A 15,000-nucleotide genomic window follows, 5' to 3' on the forward strand; every position below is an offset into this window, starting at 1 on the left:
TTAATGGAACCCGATTTCTATATTAGTCTGCACTGAAATGATTTTGCAAGAAGAAATAGAATAAGAGGAAGAACTGTAGCTACACCAGCAGAACTAATAGAGTTTGTTTTCAGTATAGCTGTAGAGAAAGAGAGGGTGTATAACGTCAAAACCAGGACATCTTTGTATGATTTTGATTTCTATATCGATCTTTTCACTAACCTCATTTTCTGAACTACAATGTTCATTATGTCTCAAACAACAGCGAATTATATGTTATAGCCTTGTAGTCCGAAAAGTACGGATCGTTATTATCTGTGTCCACAGAGAACGTTGCGTTCAAAAAGTCCTGCGATATGAGTTCCAGTCTTTTGTTTGGCGGCACAAAACACCTACCTGGCGTTGCGGTTAATGGAGACACTAATGGAACGTTTATAGACACGGGAAACTGCATCCATACCGATAAAGGCGATAAAACACCGTGGTGGAAGGTGGACCTTGGTCGTCCCTACCCTGTGCACAGCGTCGTCGTCTGGGCGAGGAGTTCCAGTAAGAGATATTTACTTGTTTAATCATTGCCTCTTTGAATAAGGTGTATGTTCTCAGATTGAAAGATAGAACCGAACTGAATTGAACTGAATTGGACGTTATTTAAAAATAAATAAAGTGTACGAATAGGCTTTTTTGTTCAGTCTGACCTGGGAGATCCTTTTTGTCTGCACGATTTGAGGATTGCAGGGGCACACACACACACACACACACACACACACACACACACACACACACACACACACACACACACACAAGCACACACACACACACGCAAGCACGCAATTCACACACACCACCACCATCACATCTTAGACACACAGACATACACAAATACACACACACACACACACACACACACACACACACACACACACACACCTCTGTAGGGCTATTTTGTAATAATATTACACTATTCGTCATAAAAACTATACATATATATTTAGCTGTAGATCTTTGTGATGCGGCCAGTTATATTATAACCAAGTATATTGCCAGAAAGGTAATTTATTCCTCTACCGTATGAAATCAAACGTTTAATTTTTACATTTAGTCAAGTTTTGAATAAATGTTTTAACATAGAGGGGGAATCGAGACGAGTGTCGTGGTGTGTGTGTGTGTGTGTGTGTGTGTGTGTGTGTGTGTGTGTGTGTGTGTGTGTGTGTACCCCCGTTTCCACAGGTTTGGTTGCCTAAATCACCATAAGGCAACCATCCACACGTGGATGGCAACCTAAACTCTGGATGGCAACCTAATTGTGTGGATGGTCGCTTCATTTAACACCGTTAAATTGACTTTTTTGACGGAAAGAATGTCATAACAATGTTCAAAATGACATTCTTTCCGTCCTCTATAGGCGACGAAATAGGTCAAATTTTGTGCATTTTTTAGTGCAAAATTCTTCGATGCCGGAGCGAGTACTGCACCCAGTGCTGTTGTAGTGCAAGTGCACTAGAAAGGCACTACACCCAGTGCCGCCTCTTAGGTAACCATCCACACTTTAGGTATGTGTGTGTGTGTGTGTATGTGTGTGTGTGTGTGTGTGTGTGTGTGTGTGTTTGTCTGTCTGTCTGTCTGTGCGTGTGTGTGTGTAGAGCGATTCAGACTAAACTACTGGACCGATCTTTATGAAATTTTACATGAGAGTTCCTGGGAATGATATCCCCGGACATTTTTTTCTTTTTTTCGATAAATACCTTTGATGACGTCATATCCGGCTTTTTGTAAAAGTTGAGGCGGCACTGTCACACCCTCATTTTTCAATCAAATTGATTGAAATTTTGGCCAAGCAATCTTCGACAAAGGCCGGACTTTGGTATTGCATTTCAGTATGGTGGCTTAAAAATGAATTAATGATTTTGGTCATTAAAAATCTGAAAATTGTAAAAAAAATAAACATTTTATAAAACGATCCAAATTTACGTTCATCTTATTCTTTATCATTTTCTGATTCCCAAAACATATAAATATGTTATATTTGGATTAAAAACAAGCTCTGAAAATTTAAAATATACAAATTATGATTAAAATTAAATTTTCGAAATCAATTTAAAAACACTTTCATCTTATTCCTTGTCGGTTCCTGATTCCACAAACATATAGATATGATATGTTTGGATTAAAAACACGCTCAGAAAGTTAAAACGAAGAGAGGTACAGAAAAGCGTGCTATCCTTCTCAGCGCAACTACTACCCCGCTCTTCTTGTCAATTTCACTGCCTTTGCCACGAGCGGTGGACTTACGATGCTACGAGTATACGGTCTTGCTGAAAAATTGCATTGCGTTCAGTTTCATTCTGTGAGTTCGACAGCTTGACTAAATGTTGTATTTTCGTTTTACGCGACTTGTTTATTAATTAGTGTCTATGCATTGTACCGGAGACCTAGGACACCCCCCAAGATAAAATTAGCACAAGAAATTCAGTTGATCCCAGGATCAACACGAGCCGAAACATTGACAATATCAAAGAAACAGGGAGTTCTACACCTGTTGGTACAGGTAAACAAAATAATAGTGTTGATGTGTCCTGTTAAATTGTCTTTTCGGCGTTTGTACATAAATGGGAGATAACAACTATCGCAATATCAAGGAAGAAGATTGTTGTGAACGTAATGCAATAATGAATAAGAGCTCAATAATTAATAAGACCTATTGGCTTAACAGAAAGGAAGAAGTCTACTGTACCTTTATGGAAGTGATGCAATAATACTGGTATTGGTGACAGAAATATGTTTTCCACCAAGAAACCGATCGATCAAGCAAGGAACCAAAAGACAGAGCGAGGGATAGACGTTGCAACAGGTAGGAATGGTATTGTTTTTGGTCTGAATGAGCGTGATACAGTGGCATGTCACAGTGTAGAAGGGAAAGTAGTAAAAGTAGTTATAAATAGAAATGAATGAAATCAAAGTGTATGATGCAAATAACTTTATTTAAAATTATCACTGAGTCACAAAATAATAAAGCAAGAAAAAATACAGTGTTAGTGAAACTGTTGTAAATGGCAAAATGCTGTTGCCATGAATACACATTTAAATGCTAGTAATGTAGCACCAATACATGACATTGCCTGTTGTAAATGGCAAAATGGTTTATGAAAGAGATTTACAGTTTCACTCCAACAAAAAATGTAAGCTTACTTCGTAGCTTTCGGTAGGTGTTGCCATAAATACCCAAAGACACTGGCATACAAATAATATAGCATCAATATAGGACATTGTATTGATATTACCTACAATGATATCTGTCGTCAAGGTTAACAAATGCTGACTAGATGTAACAAAATAGATACAATATTATAATACTAAAGTGAGTGCTTAGTCATGCAGAGTGGCGTTTGCATAGAATTGTGGTAAAAAATGTGATCATCGACACTGGAAATGGAAACGTTGAGGTAATATCCTCTATTTTTGGAAACCAGTTTAAAACAAGAGGCGAAACCTTCAAGGCTCACGTAAGAAATCGACAAACAGTAACACAAACTCAATCACTCCGTCACACACACACACACACACACACACACACACACACACACACACACACACACACACACACACACACACACACACACACACACATACGTGTATAAGGTCACAAATGAGGACTTGCTAATACACACATTCACACAACGGATAGTGCGTTTGTAGTGCACTTGCACTACAACGGCACTGGGCGCAGTGCCTTTGTAGTGCACTTGCACTACAACGGCACTGAGTGCAGTACTCGCTCCGGCATCGACGAATTTTACACTAAAAAAGGCACAAAATTTGACCTATTTCGTCGCCTATAGAGGACGGAAAGAATGTCATTTTGAACATTGTTATGACATTCTTTCCGTCAAATTGAGGCATGTACTTTCAGGAAATATAGTTGAAAAAAATGGGAAATTTTTTGGCATCCCCATTTTTTTCAAATTCCCCATTTGATACCAAGTGTGTACAGATTTTTTCCTCATTTTTATAGATGTACACACACACACACACACACACACACACACACACACACACAGAAAGAGCATATGTGAAACTGTGCAAGAAAGCGAGACACTAGATCTAGATCTGTCTGTCTGCATGTAGCCTACTTACATGGACACGACTGCCAAATAGTCTCGGCCCGCTCAAAATAACAATCACCGAGACTTTCAGTAATTCCATCGCGTGACGTCTAACCCTCGTACGTCATAATGTGATGTCAATGTAATATGACGTCTTCAAATGTTAAAGTTTCTACCACAGACATACATATGTATACATACATACATACGCACGCACGCACAGACAGACAAAAGTTAGCATCGCATAGGCTACACTTCGTGAGTCAAAAACCAGAATAAAATGAATGCAAGAAAACTGTATATTTAGGAAAATAAATATACATATGAAACAGGCATAAATTGCCAAATACTATCCACACTGTAGAATTGTACGTAAATAATGGTCAAATTGTGGTGGACAAAGTATGCAACACCAACAAAAGCTACAAAACATCAGAATGTTGTAATGCATGGGAAAATGTGTTCAAGTAACCATATATTGTCCTGGCCAGAGCGATCCATCAGAAGATTTGAGGGAAAAAAAGAGAAGTTGGAAAGAACGACTTTAAGTTTAACTCATAAAATGTAAAATATAATGTGCAGTTGAAAAAAATCACACTTTTGAAAGCAAATATACAAACTGTGAAGTCAAAGGCTGTAACACCACAAAAAGACAACACTCTCTCAGTGTTTAACCTTCTACATGCTCATGGTAAGTAATAAGTACGGCAAACCTCTACCATACATACTTAAGAGATCAAATATTGCAAACAGTAGGAAATAAAAAAAAGTGATCACGGTGAAGTTTAAAGCAGCAAAAAATGCATAGAAATGAACTGTAAATTATCAAAAAGTCCACAGAAATTAACTATCAATTATCAAAAAGGCCACAGAAATGAACTGTAAATGACAGGCCTGGGAATTACTGAAAGTGAAAAAAGAGGAAACTTGTGAAAATTTTCAAAATTGGCCTTAAAAACAAAGAAAATTGTAAGAAAATTGTCCAAAAACGATTTCAGAATCCAAAAAAAGGAGGAAATCCTCTGAAAAGAAAATTCCCACCCCTGAAATGATCAAAAAGTCCATAGAAATGAACTGTAAATTATGAAAAAGTACAGACCAAAAAAATCATGTCAAGCATTGTTTAATGTCCAGCAAGCAGCAAAGACTGTCAAACATTGGAAAGAGAAAAGTAAGAAGTTAAGACTGAAAGTTTTCAGCACATTTTGGAAAATCCTATGTAAATAATGTTCAAATTGTGAAACAAACTGGGCAAAGTATGCAACACCGACAAAATCTACAAAACATGAGAATCTTGGAATGCATGGAAAAATGTGTTCAAGTAACCATATATTGTTCTGGCCAGAGCGATCCATCGGAAGATTTGAGGAAGAAAAAGAGAAGTTGGAAAAAACGCTTTACTCATAACATGTAAAATTGAAAAAAATCAATCAATCAATGAGGCTTATATCGCGCATATTCCGTGGGTACAGTTCTTGGCGCTCTGCAGTGATGCAGTGATGGGCGGGGATATAGCTCAGTTGGTAGCGCGCTGGATTTGAAAAAAACATATACCATCTAAAGAATGGAAGTAGACTTGATCCGACAACATTTGTGTTGGCCATTGTACCAATCATGAAGTACACGATTTTTTTTGCAGTCACTGTCTTTCCCCCAGTAAATTTTCGAGTCAGGCGGACCTTTGACCCAGTACATTTCCTGGTAACAGCCATGCAATTCCAGGAAGCGCTGTTGTGTTGAGGCCTTGTTAAGGTTAATTTTTTTCCAAAAAAATACTTGTTGAAGTTATTATTATTATTATTATTTATGTTGAAGTAACACGCCGTACAAGCCGTTACGCTGAATGCGTGGAGGTGTCGGGGGCGGGGGCGGGGGGGTGGGGGGTGGGGTGGAGAGAGAGTTGACTGATATCTATGAGGCCCTGTAAGCGTTACACTGAGACGGTTTCGGTTTCCAACAACAAAGCAGAAATAGCTGTAAAAGGCCCTAATAGAAATCACCCCCCCTCCTGCTAGGTGCACTCAAGTTAACCTCTGCTTTGACCTGTGGCTGTGTGCCAAGAGAAAGAGCAGAGACACACACAGACCGTAGACCAGATTAATAGGTGCTTGATTTTGGTATTATGATTTTACATAACATTAAACCTTTCTTGGGGTTCATGGTCATGGCAACAGCCATAATAATATTATATCATGTATAATATTACATTTCAGCATATGTGAATTACATGTCATCATAACAAACTGCCATACATTTTTATTCCTCATCATTCTGATTGATCACAACCAAACCTACTATCAGTGGACACATCCAAATGCAAGCGCCTGTGTTCTTGACAACTTGCCACAGTGACTGATCTAAAAATATAGGTCCTTTGCCGCCACGGACACTGTTTGGCCTGTAGGTAAAATGTACAATGTATTTTCTGATTTGTGCACAAAAGCTTTTTTTCTTTTTTTCTTTTTTTTAACATAACAATGTTTAATGTCACTGTATGTTTGAAAGACCATGGTCACATTTGTAAAACAAATGTTAAATTAAAGAATAAATAACATTTTGGTTCATGATTTTTTCCTACACCTGTGCTAAAAATAAGAAATAAAAATGTCGGGTATATAAGTCACTCAAATACTACTTAGTACGAATGGTTAGAGGTTGTTGCGGTTGACCCTACACAGTACGACTTATGATATTTTTGTTGAACCTCGAAACTAAACGGCGACTTCATGTCACGTGGTACATACGTCACAGAAATCGCCCATGAACAAAAATTTCTCCTTGTGCAAGCTACTTACCCGAGGCAATAAGACGACCCGCTGGTGCGGCTCGTCAAAAAGCAAACTTGCAGACACTAAAATACAACAAAACAAATCAAAATAAGAAATAATGACCCCGTTTTTGATCCCAAATGGAAGAACAACTCATTTTGTACCCATACAAATTGATTTGGTTAAGCTGTTGTGCCTAGCGGTGTTGTTTTGCTATTTTGAAGAAGACTGGTGTCCGCCTCGTCAGAAGCCGTAAAAGGCCTGTTTTGGCGTCTTATTGTGTGGGCTATGACTGAACTGGCACGCTTGAGTGACGTGCTAGTTCAGTCTGCTGCGCTACACTGGGTTTTGCTGTTGGAAGACCTGTTTTTTGTAATTGTTGTTTTGCGTTCACATGTCCATACCACCCATGCGCGTTGTTGCTTTTGTACCAAAATTGATCCCCAAAATTGATTACAATTTAATAAAACTTTTCTGAACAGTTCCAATTCGACCAACAAACTCATCAAAATGCCATGATATTTTACACACTTGTTGGCAATTGTGTTGTTAAACTCATGTCAAATTTAAAAGCATTACAATAAGCCATTACAAAACAACAGTGTTTTTCCCCACATAGCCTACCAAAAAAATAAAGACGCCAAAACAGGCCTTTTACGGCTTCTGACGAGGCTTGGTTTTAATATAACTGGCCGCATCACAAAGATCTACAGCTAAATATATGTGTATAGTTTTTTATGACGAGTAGTGTAGATTAGCTGCAGAGCGAAAGTACCGACTAGAAATAATTGCACGTTCCCACATGGTATGTTTTTTTGGTCTCCATTAGACCAATCCTCACATCCTGAATACGTCGAATTGTGAAAAAAACTAAAACCAGAAACAAACAAAACACAAAGAAACAAACAAAGAAACAAATACATAAAGAACAAACTAGCAAAAGTCCTGACATGCATGGTGCAGTGGCGTGGTGGTAAGACGTCGGCCTCCTAATCGGGAGGTCGTGAGTTCGAATCCCGGTCGCTGCCGCCTGGTGGATTAAGAGTGGAGATTTTTCCGATCTCCCAGGTCAACTTATGTGCAGACCTACTAGTGACCTAACCCCGTTCGTGTGTACACGCAAGCACAAGACCAAGTGAGCACGGAAAAGATCCTGTAATCCATGTCGAAGTTCGGTGGGTTATGGAAACACGAAAATACCCAGCATGCCTACTCAGCGAAAGCGGAGTGAAGCTGACTATGCTCCCAGAGTATAGTTTGGGGAACCCAAATGGGCAAACGAGCTCACACGTAACCAGAAAATTCTGGAACGCTGAAGAAGAAGAAGAAGAAGAAGAAGAAGAAGAAGAAGAAGAAGAAGCTGACTCCAATTGCTTGTCCTCCCTTCCTCCGCATTACTTTGATTGCGATTATTTTCTTCACCCTCTTCAAACCTGCCCTCACCCATTTCCCCCGTAAAGGAACAGAAGGCAAACTCCGGAGAGATGTTGTATTGTCATTTATTATTTGTGACCCTCCACCACGGAATGAGTCGCATGTCACCTTTGCATGATTTTCATATTTGTACAATTTCCTAAAGAGTTTTATATGCTTTATCCAGTGGTGAAAACCGTGTTAGAAAAGAGCGAAAACTGTTTGAGTTATAAGCCTGTGACAAAGGTGACCCTCACACTGTTACCAGACACTCCCCGGACTTATATTAAGCCTAGCGCAGAACCGCGCGAGGTGACATGCGACTCATTTCGTGGTGGAGGGTCACATTTCTCGGTGCTCACTTATGTTTCTTTTTATATTTAGTCAAGTTTTGACTAAATATTTTAACATCGAGGGGGAATCGAAACGAGGGTCGTGGTGTATGTGCGTGTGTGTGTGTGTGTGTGTGTGTCTGTCTGTGTGTGTGTGTGTGTAGAGCGATTCAGACTAAACTACTGGACCGATCTTTATGAAATTTGACATGAGAGTTCCTGGGTATGAAATCCCCGAACGTTTTTTTCATTTTTTTGATAAATGTCTTTGATGACGTCATATCCGGCTTTTCGTGAAAGTTGAGGCGGCACTGTCACGCCCTCATTTTTCAACCAAATTGGTTGAAATTTTGGTCAAGTAATCTTCGACGAAGCCCGGACTTCGGTATTGCATTTCAGCTTGGTGGCTTAAAAATTAATTAATGACTTTGGTCATTACAAATCTGAAAATTGTAAAAAAAAAATAAAAATTTATAAAACGATCCAAATTTACGTTTATCTTATTCTCCATCATTTGCTGATTCCAAAAACATATAAATATGTTATATTCGGATTAAAAACAAGCTCTGAAAATTAAATATATAAAAATTATTATCAAAATTAAATTGTCCAAATCAATTTAAAAACACGTTCATCTTATTTCTTGTCGGTTCCTGATTCCAAAAACATATAGATATGATATGTTTGGATTAAAAACACGCTCAGAAAGTTAAAACAAAGAGAGGTACAGAAAAGCGTGCTATCCTTCTTAGCACAACTACTACCCCGCTCTTCTTGTCAATTTCACTGCCTTTGCCATGAGCGGTGGACTGACGATGCTACGAGTATACGGTCTTGCTGAAAAATGGCATTGCGTTCAGTTTCATTCTGTGAGTTCGACAGCTACTTGACTAAATATTGTATTTTCGCCTTACGCGACTTGTTTCTTTTTCAGACAAAGGTAGAATGAAAGGCTGTCTTATTAAAGTAGATGGACAGGAATGCTACAGGTTTGACGACGCACAGGTCAGCAAGAAAACGAATGTTACATGTACCAGCGGTGTCCTGAACGGATCTGTCATCAGAGTGTCCAAAGACACCACAGAATTCTCCGGAGACGAAAAGACAATTAACATGTGTGAACTCCAAGTGATAAGTATGTTTATCATTTTTGCTTACCATAATTACAAACGTCGAGTAAATATCACTAACATAAGTTTGTTTGTTTGTTTGTCGTTTACTTGTTTGGAGACACTTATTTAACAACCCCGACATTTCCCCCGTACAATGTCGTTTTTAGAAGGGCATGTAATACAAATCAACTGCAGACTTTGGGTATATACGTTACGCATCTGTTTTAAGTAATCCAACTTCCCTAGTTCTACTCTTAACAATGTCTCCATGGTCATTAAGGCAGCTTTTTTAAATCGTGAAATCCTGACAACTTGATACCAGAATGTGGATTTATTCGACTATTGGCACGATTGCAAATCAAACCGTACGACATAAGAGAACACCAGAAGTACCTATTATCAGCGAAGAAACTTTCCTGAACTATATTGGTAATTAATACTCCTTTGCCTGGTTTGTTTGAATGATTTGTTTAATCTATTTCAATCTTTTGTAAATGTTTGAGTCAGTCTCTTCGGGTTCGATTGGGTCTGACGGTCACATCACATGGCCCAAGATAAAAAAAATATCGTCAATCTGAAAATGAGAAAAACAGCAAAAACAATTGCCATTCCAAACATATTAACTTGTGCAAACCTACAAACCTGCCTAGATATAATTTGTATGTTTACTTTGAGACTAATGATATGAGCTGTTTCTTTACTTGGTTGACATCAACAGAAAACAGCCCCCTAGTAATGACTTTGGAAGTAACCAAGTGCACACGTGTTGTAAATCAGAGATATTGTCATTTGAAAGGTTGCAGTGACGACTACTGGGACAGTGGGTGTGATAGGAGGTGTGGTAGCTGCAGTAACGGAGAGGTGTGTGACAAGGTGACAGGACACTGCTCCAGCTGTCCCCCTGGCATCAAGCCTCCACTGTGTGATACGGGTGAGTGATGTACAAACCAGTGCTAACAAAGTATTTAATATAATAGACTATATGTACATGGATTAGGAATTTGTTGTGGACAAAGTGTTCTCGTCTTTAAAGGCACACTCCAGGCGTTTACATACATTACAAACATCCTTTCGTTTGAACACATACTGCCGGAGAACATCAGGGCTGCTCTCCCTGGATAGCGAGCAATTTTCAAAGAATGTCTTTTCGCGTCCTCTGGACCCGTGTGAAACCGAAGCCTCGTCATGGCGCAAAATTGAAGTTTTGATAGTCCGAAAGCACGAAGTCGGAATATAGGGGAAAGAGGGACATGTGTGATTTTCACTTTCCTGGAGGGTTTGGAGCGTTGAATAATGAGTGTCGGCATTCACATATTTTAGGTATGCCGGCTTTGTTGTCCGAAAGGGAAAGTTGCATTCTGATCAAGGGACATAACCTACTTTAACTGGTAAAGCTCCACGTGGTGGTGTTCCCCTTTACACTTGTTTTGTTGTTCGTAACCAAATGTATACACTTACACTAGATTCCTTTTAAAGATTTAGAAAATTGCTGCAGTTTTTTCGAAGCAATATGTATGAAATACGACTAGAGCCGACTTGACAGATGGCAGTTGCACACAATACGCTGACGACTGCGGTAGCTTAGAATAAACCATTGCAGCGCGTGTAGGGTTTACATGTGATAATTAGCCCTGCAAGAGACCTGTGTGCGTCATAAAACGGCGTTGACGGCCCTGCAATGTGTGTTTTGTCGGTTTTCTATGACTTTTCGTGAAATGCTTGACTCATTCTGTAAACCTCCTGTGAGGCGGAGTGGGGATTCAAAGAAAACATTACGTAAACACCTCACATGTTTATTGTCATGTAGACTTGCTTGTATATTTAATGTTGTAAACCTAACGTTGCTGTTGTCTGCCATTACCTGATGGTGGAGGTATTATCTGTCGGTGTAGTTTGTTTTATCAGATGAATTACAAAGCCAGGTTTAGTCCACAAACAGAGAGCGTCAGTACTTCTCAAGCTACAACAGTGCATCACCAGCATGTTATTGAAAAAAGGTAAATCATAACCTTATGACTTTCTTTCTACAGAATGTGAAACTGGGACCTATGGACACAACTGTACACAGACTTGCAGTGCAGGATGTGAGGATGTCTGTGACAAAGTCTCAGGACACTGCACGTGCAAACCTGGATGGCTGGGGCCTGCTTGTGATGCTGGTATGTGTGCATTGTTTGTGACAATGTGGGTTGCAGCTGTATTTGAAATTGAATTTTGGTTATTTTATCCCTTTTCGCAGCACCACATATTTCAAGACTTCAAGGATAATGGGACAGGGTGACGCAGTAGTCCCCCTTATCACAGGCAGCTGCGCTGCATTGACGGAGTTGTCTCCCTAAGCGTGAGCTAGTTTTGGTAGCTTGCCGTTTTTGGTACGTTGGTAGACAGCATACCCGTGAGATGTGGAGTAGCTGATTGTGATGGGGTCTGGCTGCTGTTATTACCTGGAATGCGTTTGCGAACCTTTGTGTTGCCATAGCAGATTTTATAGGGCTAATAATTTGGCTCTAAAATCTCAATCCCGTTTGACCGGCTTTGCCTCCAAAGGCGATTCTTGTGCTTCGGGCTCTCGGTTAGAAAAAGAAGACGACACAAGGGTGAAACGGTATTTGCTAAACACAAATCGATTGAAAGGCATTGCTTTCTTAACGACACATGCTCCAAAAAACAGGTATATGCCAACATTACACAGAAGATGCAGGACGCTGATTGTAGGTTGCTTATACATTTTGGGCTTAAGTTGTGTTCTGACACATAATACTGTGACCGAACATACAACTTGACATTGTGTTGGTTCAGTATCCTCTAAGCCACTGCATTCATTTTGTTCGTGATGGGAACACCTGTTTTGTCTCTCATTTTTGTCTGCTGTTACAGCTAATATGCACAATGAGTGAATCTGCATATTATCAGGGAAGAAACAGTTGTGCTGGTTAAATCAAAGTGAACGTTGTTGTTGTTGTTGTTGTTGTTGTTGCTGCTGTTGTTGTTGTTGTTGTTGTTGTTGTAGTTGTTGTTATTGTTGTTGTTTTCTACTAGACAATATTGGGCTAGATCAACTCACTAGAATAACAGCAACAAAACAGGGAGCTAGGTTATGGAATATTGAACAAAACTGCTTGAAGACATATCTAATAAATACTGGAATGTAATTTACTTGGTTTGGTTCGTTGATTGGTCTTTTATTTACCATTGACTGCTGGTCGCTGCTACGCAGTGTGTCCTGGGAGAACATATGGTCTCAACTGCATGCAGAATTGCAGTGCCCACTGCAATGGTACTTGTGACAAGGCTACAGGACATTGTGCGTGCAACGGAGGATACATACCTCCGTTGTGCTTGACAGGTGTGTATCTGTTCATGTCGGGTCACTGCAAACATTTAAATATGCAGTACGCCCATTGTAGGGTGCTCATAATTGTGGAGTTTAAGTTTTTGTCCATTCGACAAAAATAAATGTACAACTCGGCATTGTGTAGGATCACTATACCATCAGTCAATGCAGACATTGTATTCTTGATGGGAAAGTTTGTTTTGCACCTCTTTTTGTTATCTGTTACACATGTGTGTTACAGCTGTTATGTAAGATCAGGGAACGTGCATAAATAATCAAGGGAGAAACAGTTGTTATGGTTTAATCAAACTGCAAGACTGCTTTTGTTATCTTTTGTTTATCAAAAGAAACCTAGTGCTATGACATTACACCTAAACTTGTGGTGGATACCGTAACGATATGTCCGGTTCTGTCACACATATATCCCTTGCCTTTTGCAAATACGTATTTATAGCCCACCTAGCACAACATATATACTATACACGATAGTTTATTTAGTGCCCCTAATAATGCTGCGTGTACTGCTAACAGAGATCCTGAGTGACAAAATGGAAGCCCAATTTACCATCATTGGTGGCGCTGTGGGAGGATCTGTGGTTGTGTTGGTTGTGATCATCATTATTGTTGTCATCGTCGTGAGGTAACTGGTGTAATGCGCCCAATATATATTTGTTTTACGTGTTCTTGCATCCATGTTTTAAGAGAATACTTAGTATGAAACAAAGACGTAAAGAACAACATACACGAAGATATATAAAATAAGGAACGCGTGATTCTAGAAGTACAACTATGCACTACGTGTCCTTATCATAAGAATTATTCAGTAAAAGTCACATGTAATGGATACAAATGAAGACATACACGCAAAACCCCGTATAAAATTCTAACTTTACACACACATTGATAACATCATGATACCGTTTTGTTTGCTTTGTACTTCTGATTTAGCAGGAAGGTATGCCTTGTCTAAAATCGGTAGAAACACATTTTAAACTAATGTTGCAAACATTAAATTGTCAGTGTACCTTGCTCTTCCTTTGATAGGCGGAGAAGAAGTCGACCCAAAGCCAAGGAAACGAAAAAAAACATCACCCAAGATCAAACAATACAACAAGTCAACGTTTATCAGAATGTATCTAATGCTACCAATGGTACAATGGGCGACATTGGAAGAGACACAAATCGACAAGGTAAGGATTTTACAAACTTTTGGATAGTTCACGGGGTGTTTTTTTCTTAAAAGGCTTGTGCAGCAGAAGTTGTGTCTGTCTGTTGGTCACATTTGTTTAAACTCTTGATGGAAATATGCGAAAAGCTGTTGGATGAATCATACTACATGTATTTTGGAAACTTACGGTGTTTTGTTAAAAGGTTCTATTATTATTAGGACATTTCCAGAAAACATCACAATTTGTTTTTGAATTGTTCAGGGTGTTCTTCGACAGTAGAAATCTTGGCAGATGGTAAGTCATTACAACTTCCTTTATTGTGCCCCCCACCAAAAACAGCCCCCCAAAAACAACAAACAAATATTAATAATCCCAGACCGTTTCGATCTTCACAACAATAATACTGTAGCGAGCTCTTAGATTTTCAACAACAATTGTTTCTGTTAAGTTGAATGGTTACCATCCCATAACAACAGAGCGGATGCCCATGCTGCTACGCAAGATCTTGATTTTTTGTTTTAACTTTGTTGTAGCTGATACAAAACCTAAGGAGGCACCCAGGCCAGAACCAAGAAAGAAAAGGAGTACGAACAAAACCAAACCAGTGGTAAACGCAGAAGCCACTTACGTCAACAGGGCTTTCGAAAAAAGATGCATCAACCCAGATGAACCTCCCTGTCTCCACGATTCACTGCCACCAAGAGTGATTGCCCCTGTTGCTAGGGACGACGCATTTGAGTGTGTAGAAGAGGATGATGTGAATGTAGAACTGGAAGAATATGAAGTGGAT

General features: G+C 39.3%; 1 protein-coding gene across 1 annotated transcript in view; it reads left to right on the forward strand.

Annotated features, from left to right (window-relative positions):
* Positions 1–15,000, forward strand: part of LOC138964184 (receptor-type tyrosine-protein phosphatase mu-like) — a gene marked incomplete in the record, with an annotated part of 322,563 nt that overhangs the window by 295,608 nt on the left and 11,955 nt on the right. The window contains 5 exon segments of the mRNA XM_070336077.1: positions 11,738–11,866; positions 12,925–13,053; positions 13,573–13,681; positions 14,086–14,231; positions 14,744–15,000. The exon segment at positions 14,744–15,000 is cut by the window's right edge and continues 159 nt beyond it. Coding sequence (XP_070192178.1) covers positions 11,738–11,866; positions 12,925–13,053; positions 13,573–13,681; positions 14,086–14,231; positions 14,744–15,000 — 770 coding nt within the window.

The sequence above is a fragment of the Littorina saxatilis genome, linkage group LG4 (assembly GCF_037325665.1).
Source record: "Littorina saxatilis isolate snail1 linkage group LG4, US_GU_Lsax_2.0, whole genome shotgun sequence".
NCBI classification, from domain to species: domain Eukaryota; kingdom Metazoa; phylum Mollusca; class Gastropoda; order Littorinimorpha; family Littorinidae; genus Littorina; species Littorina saxatilis.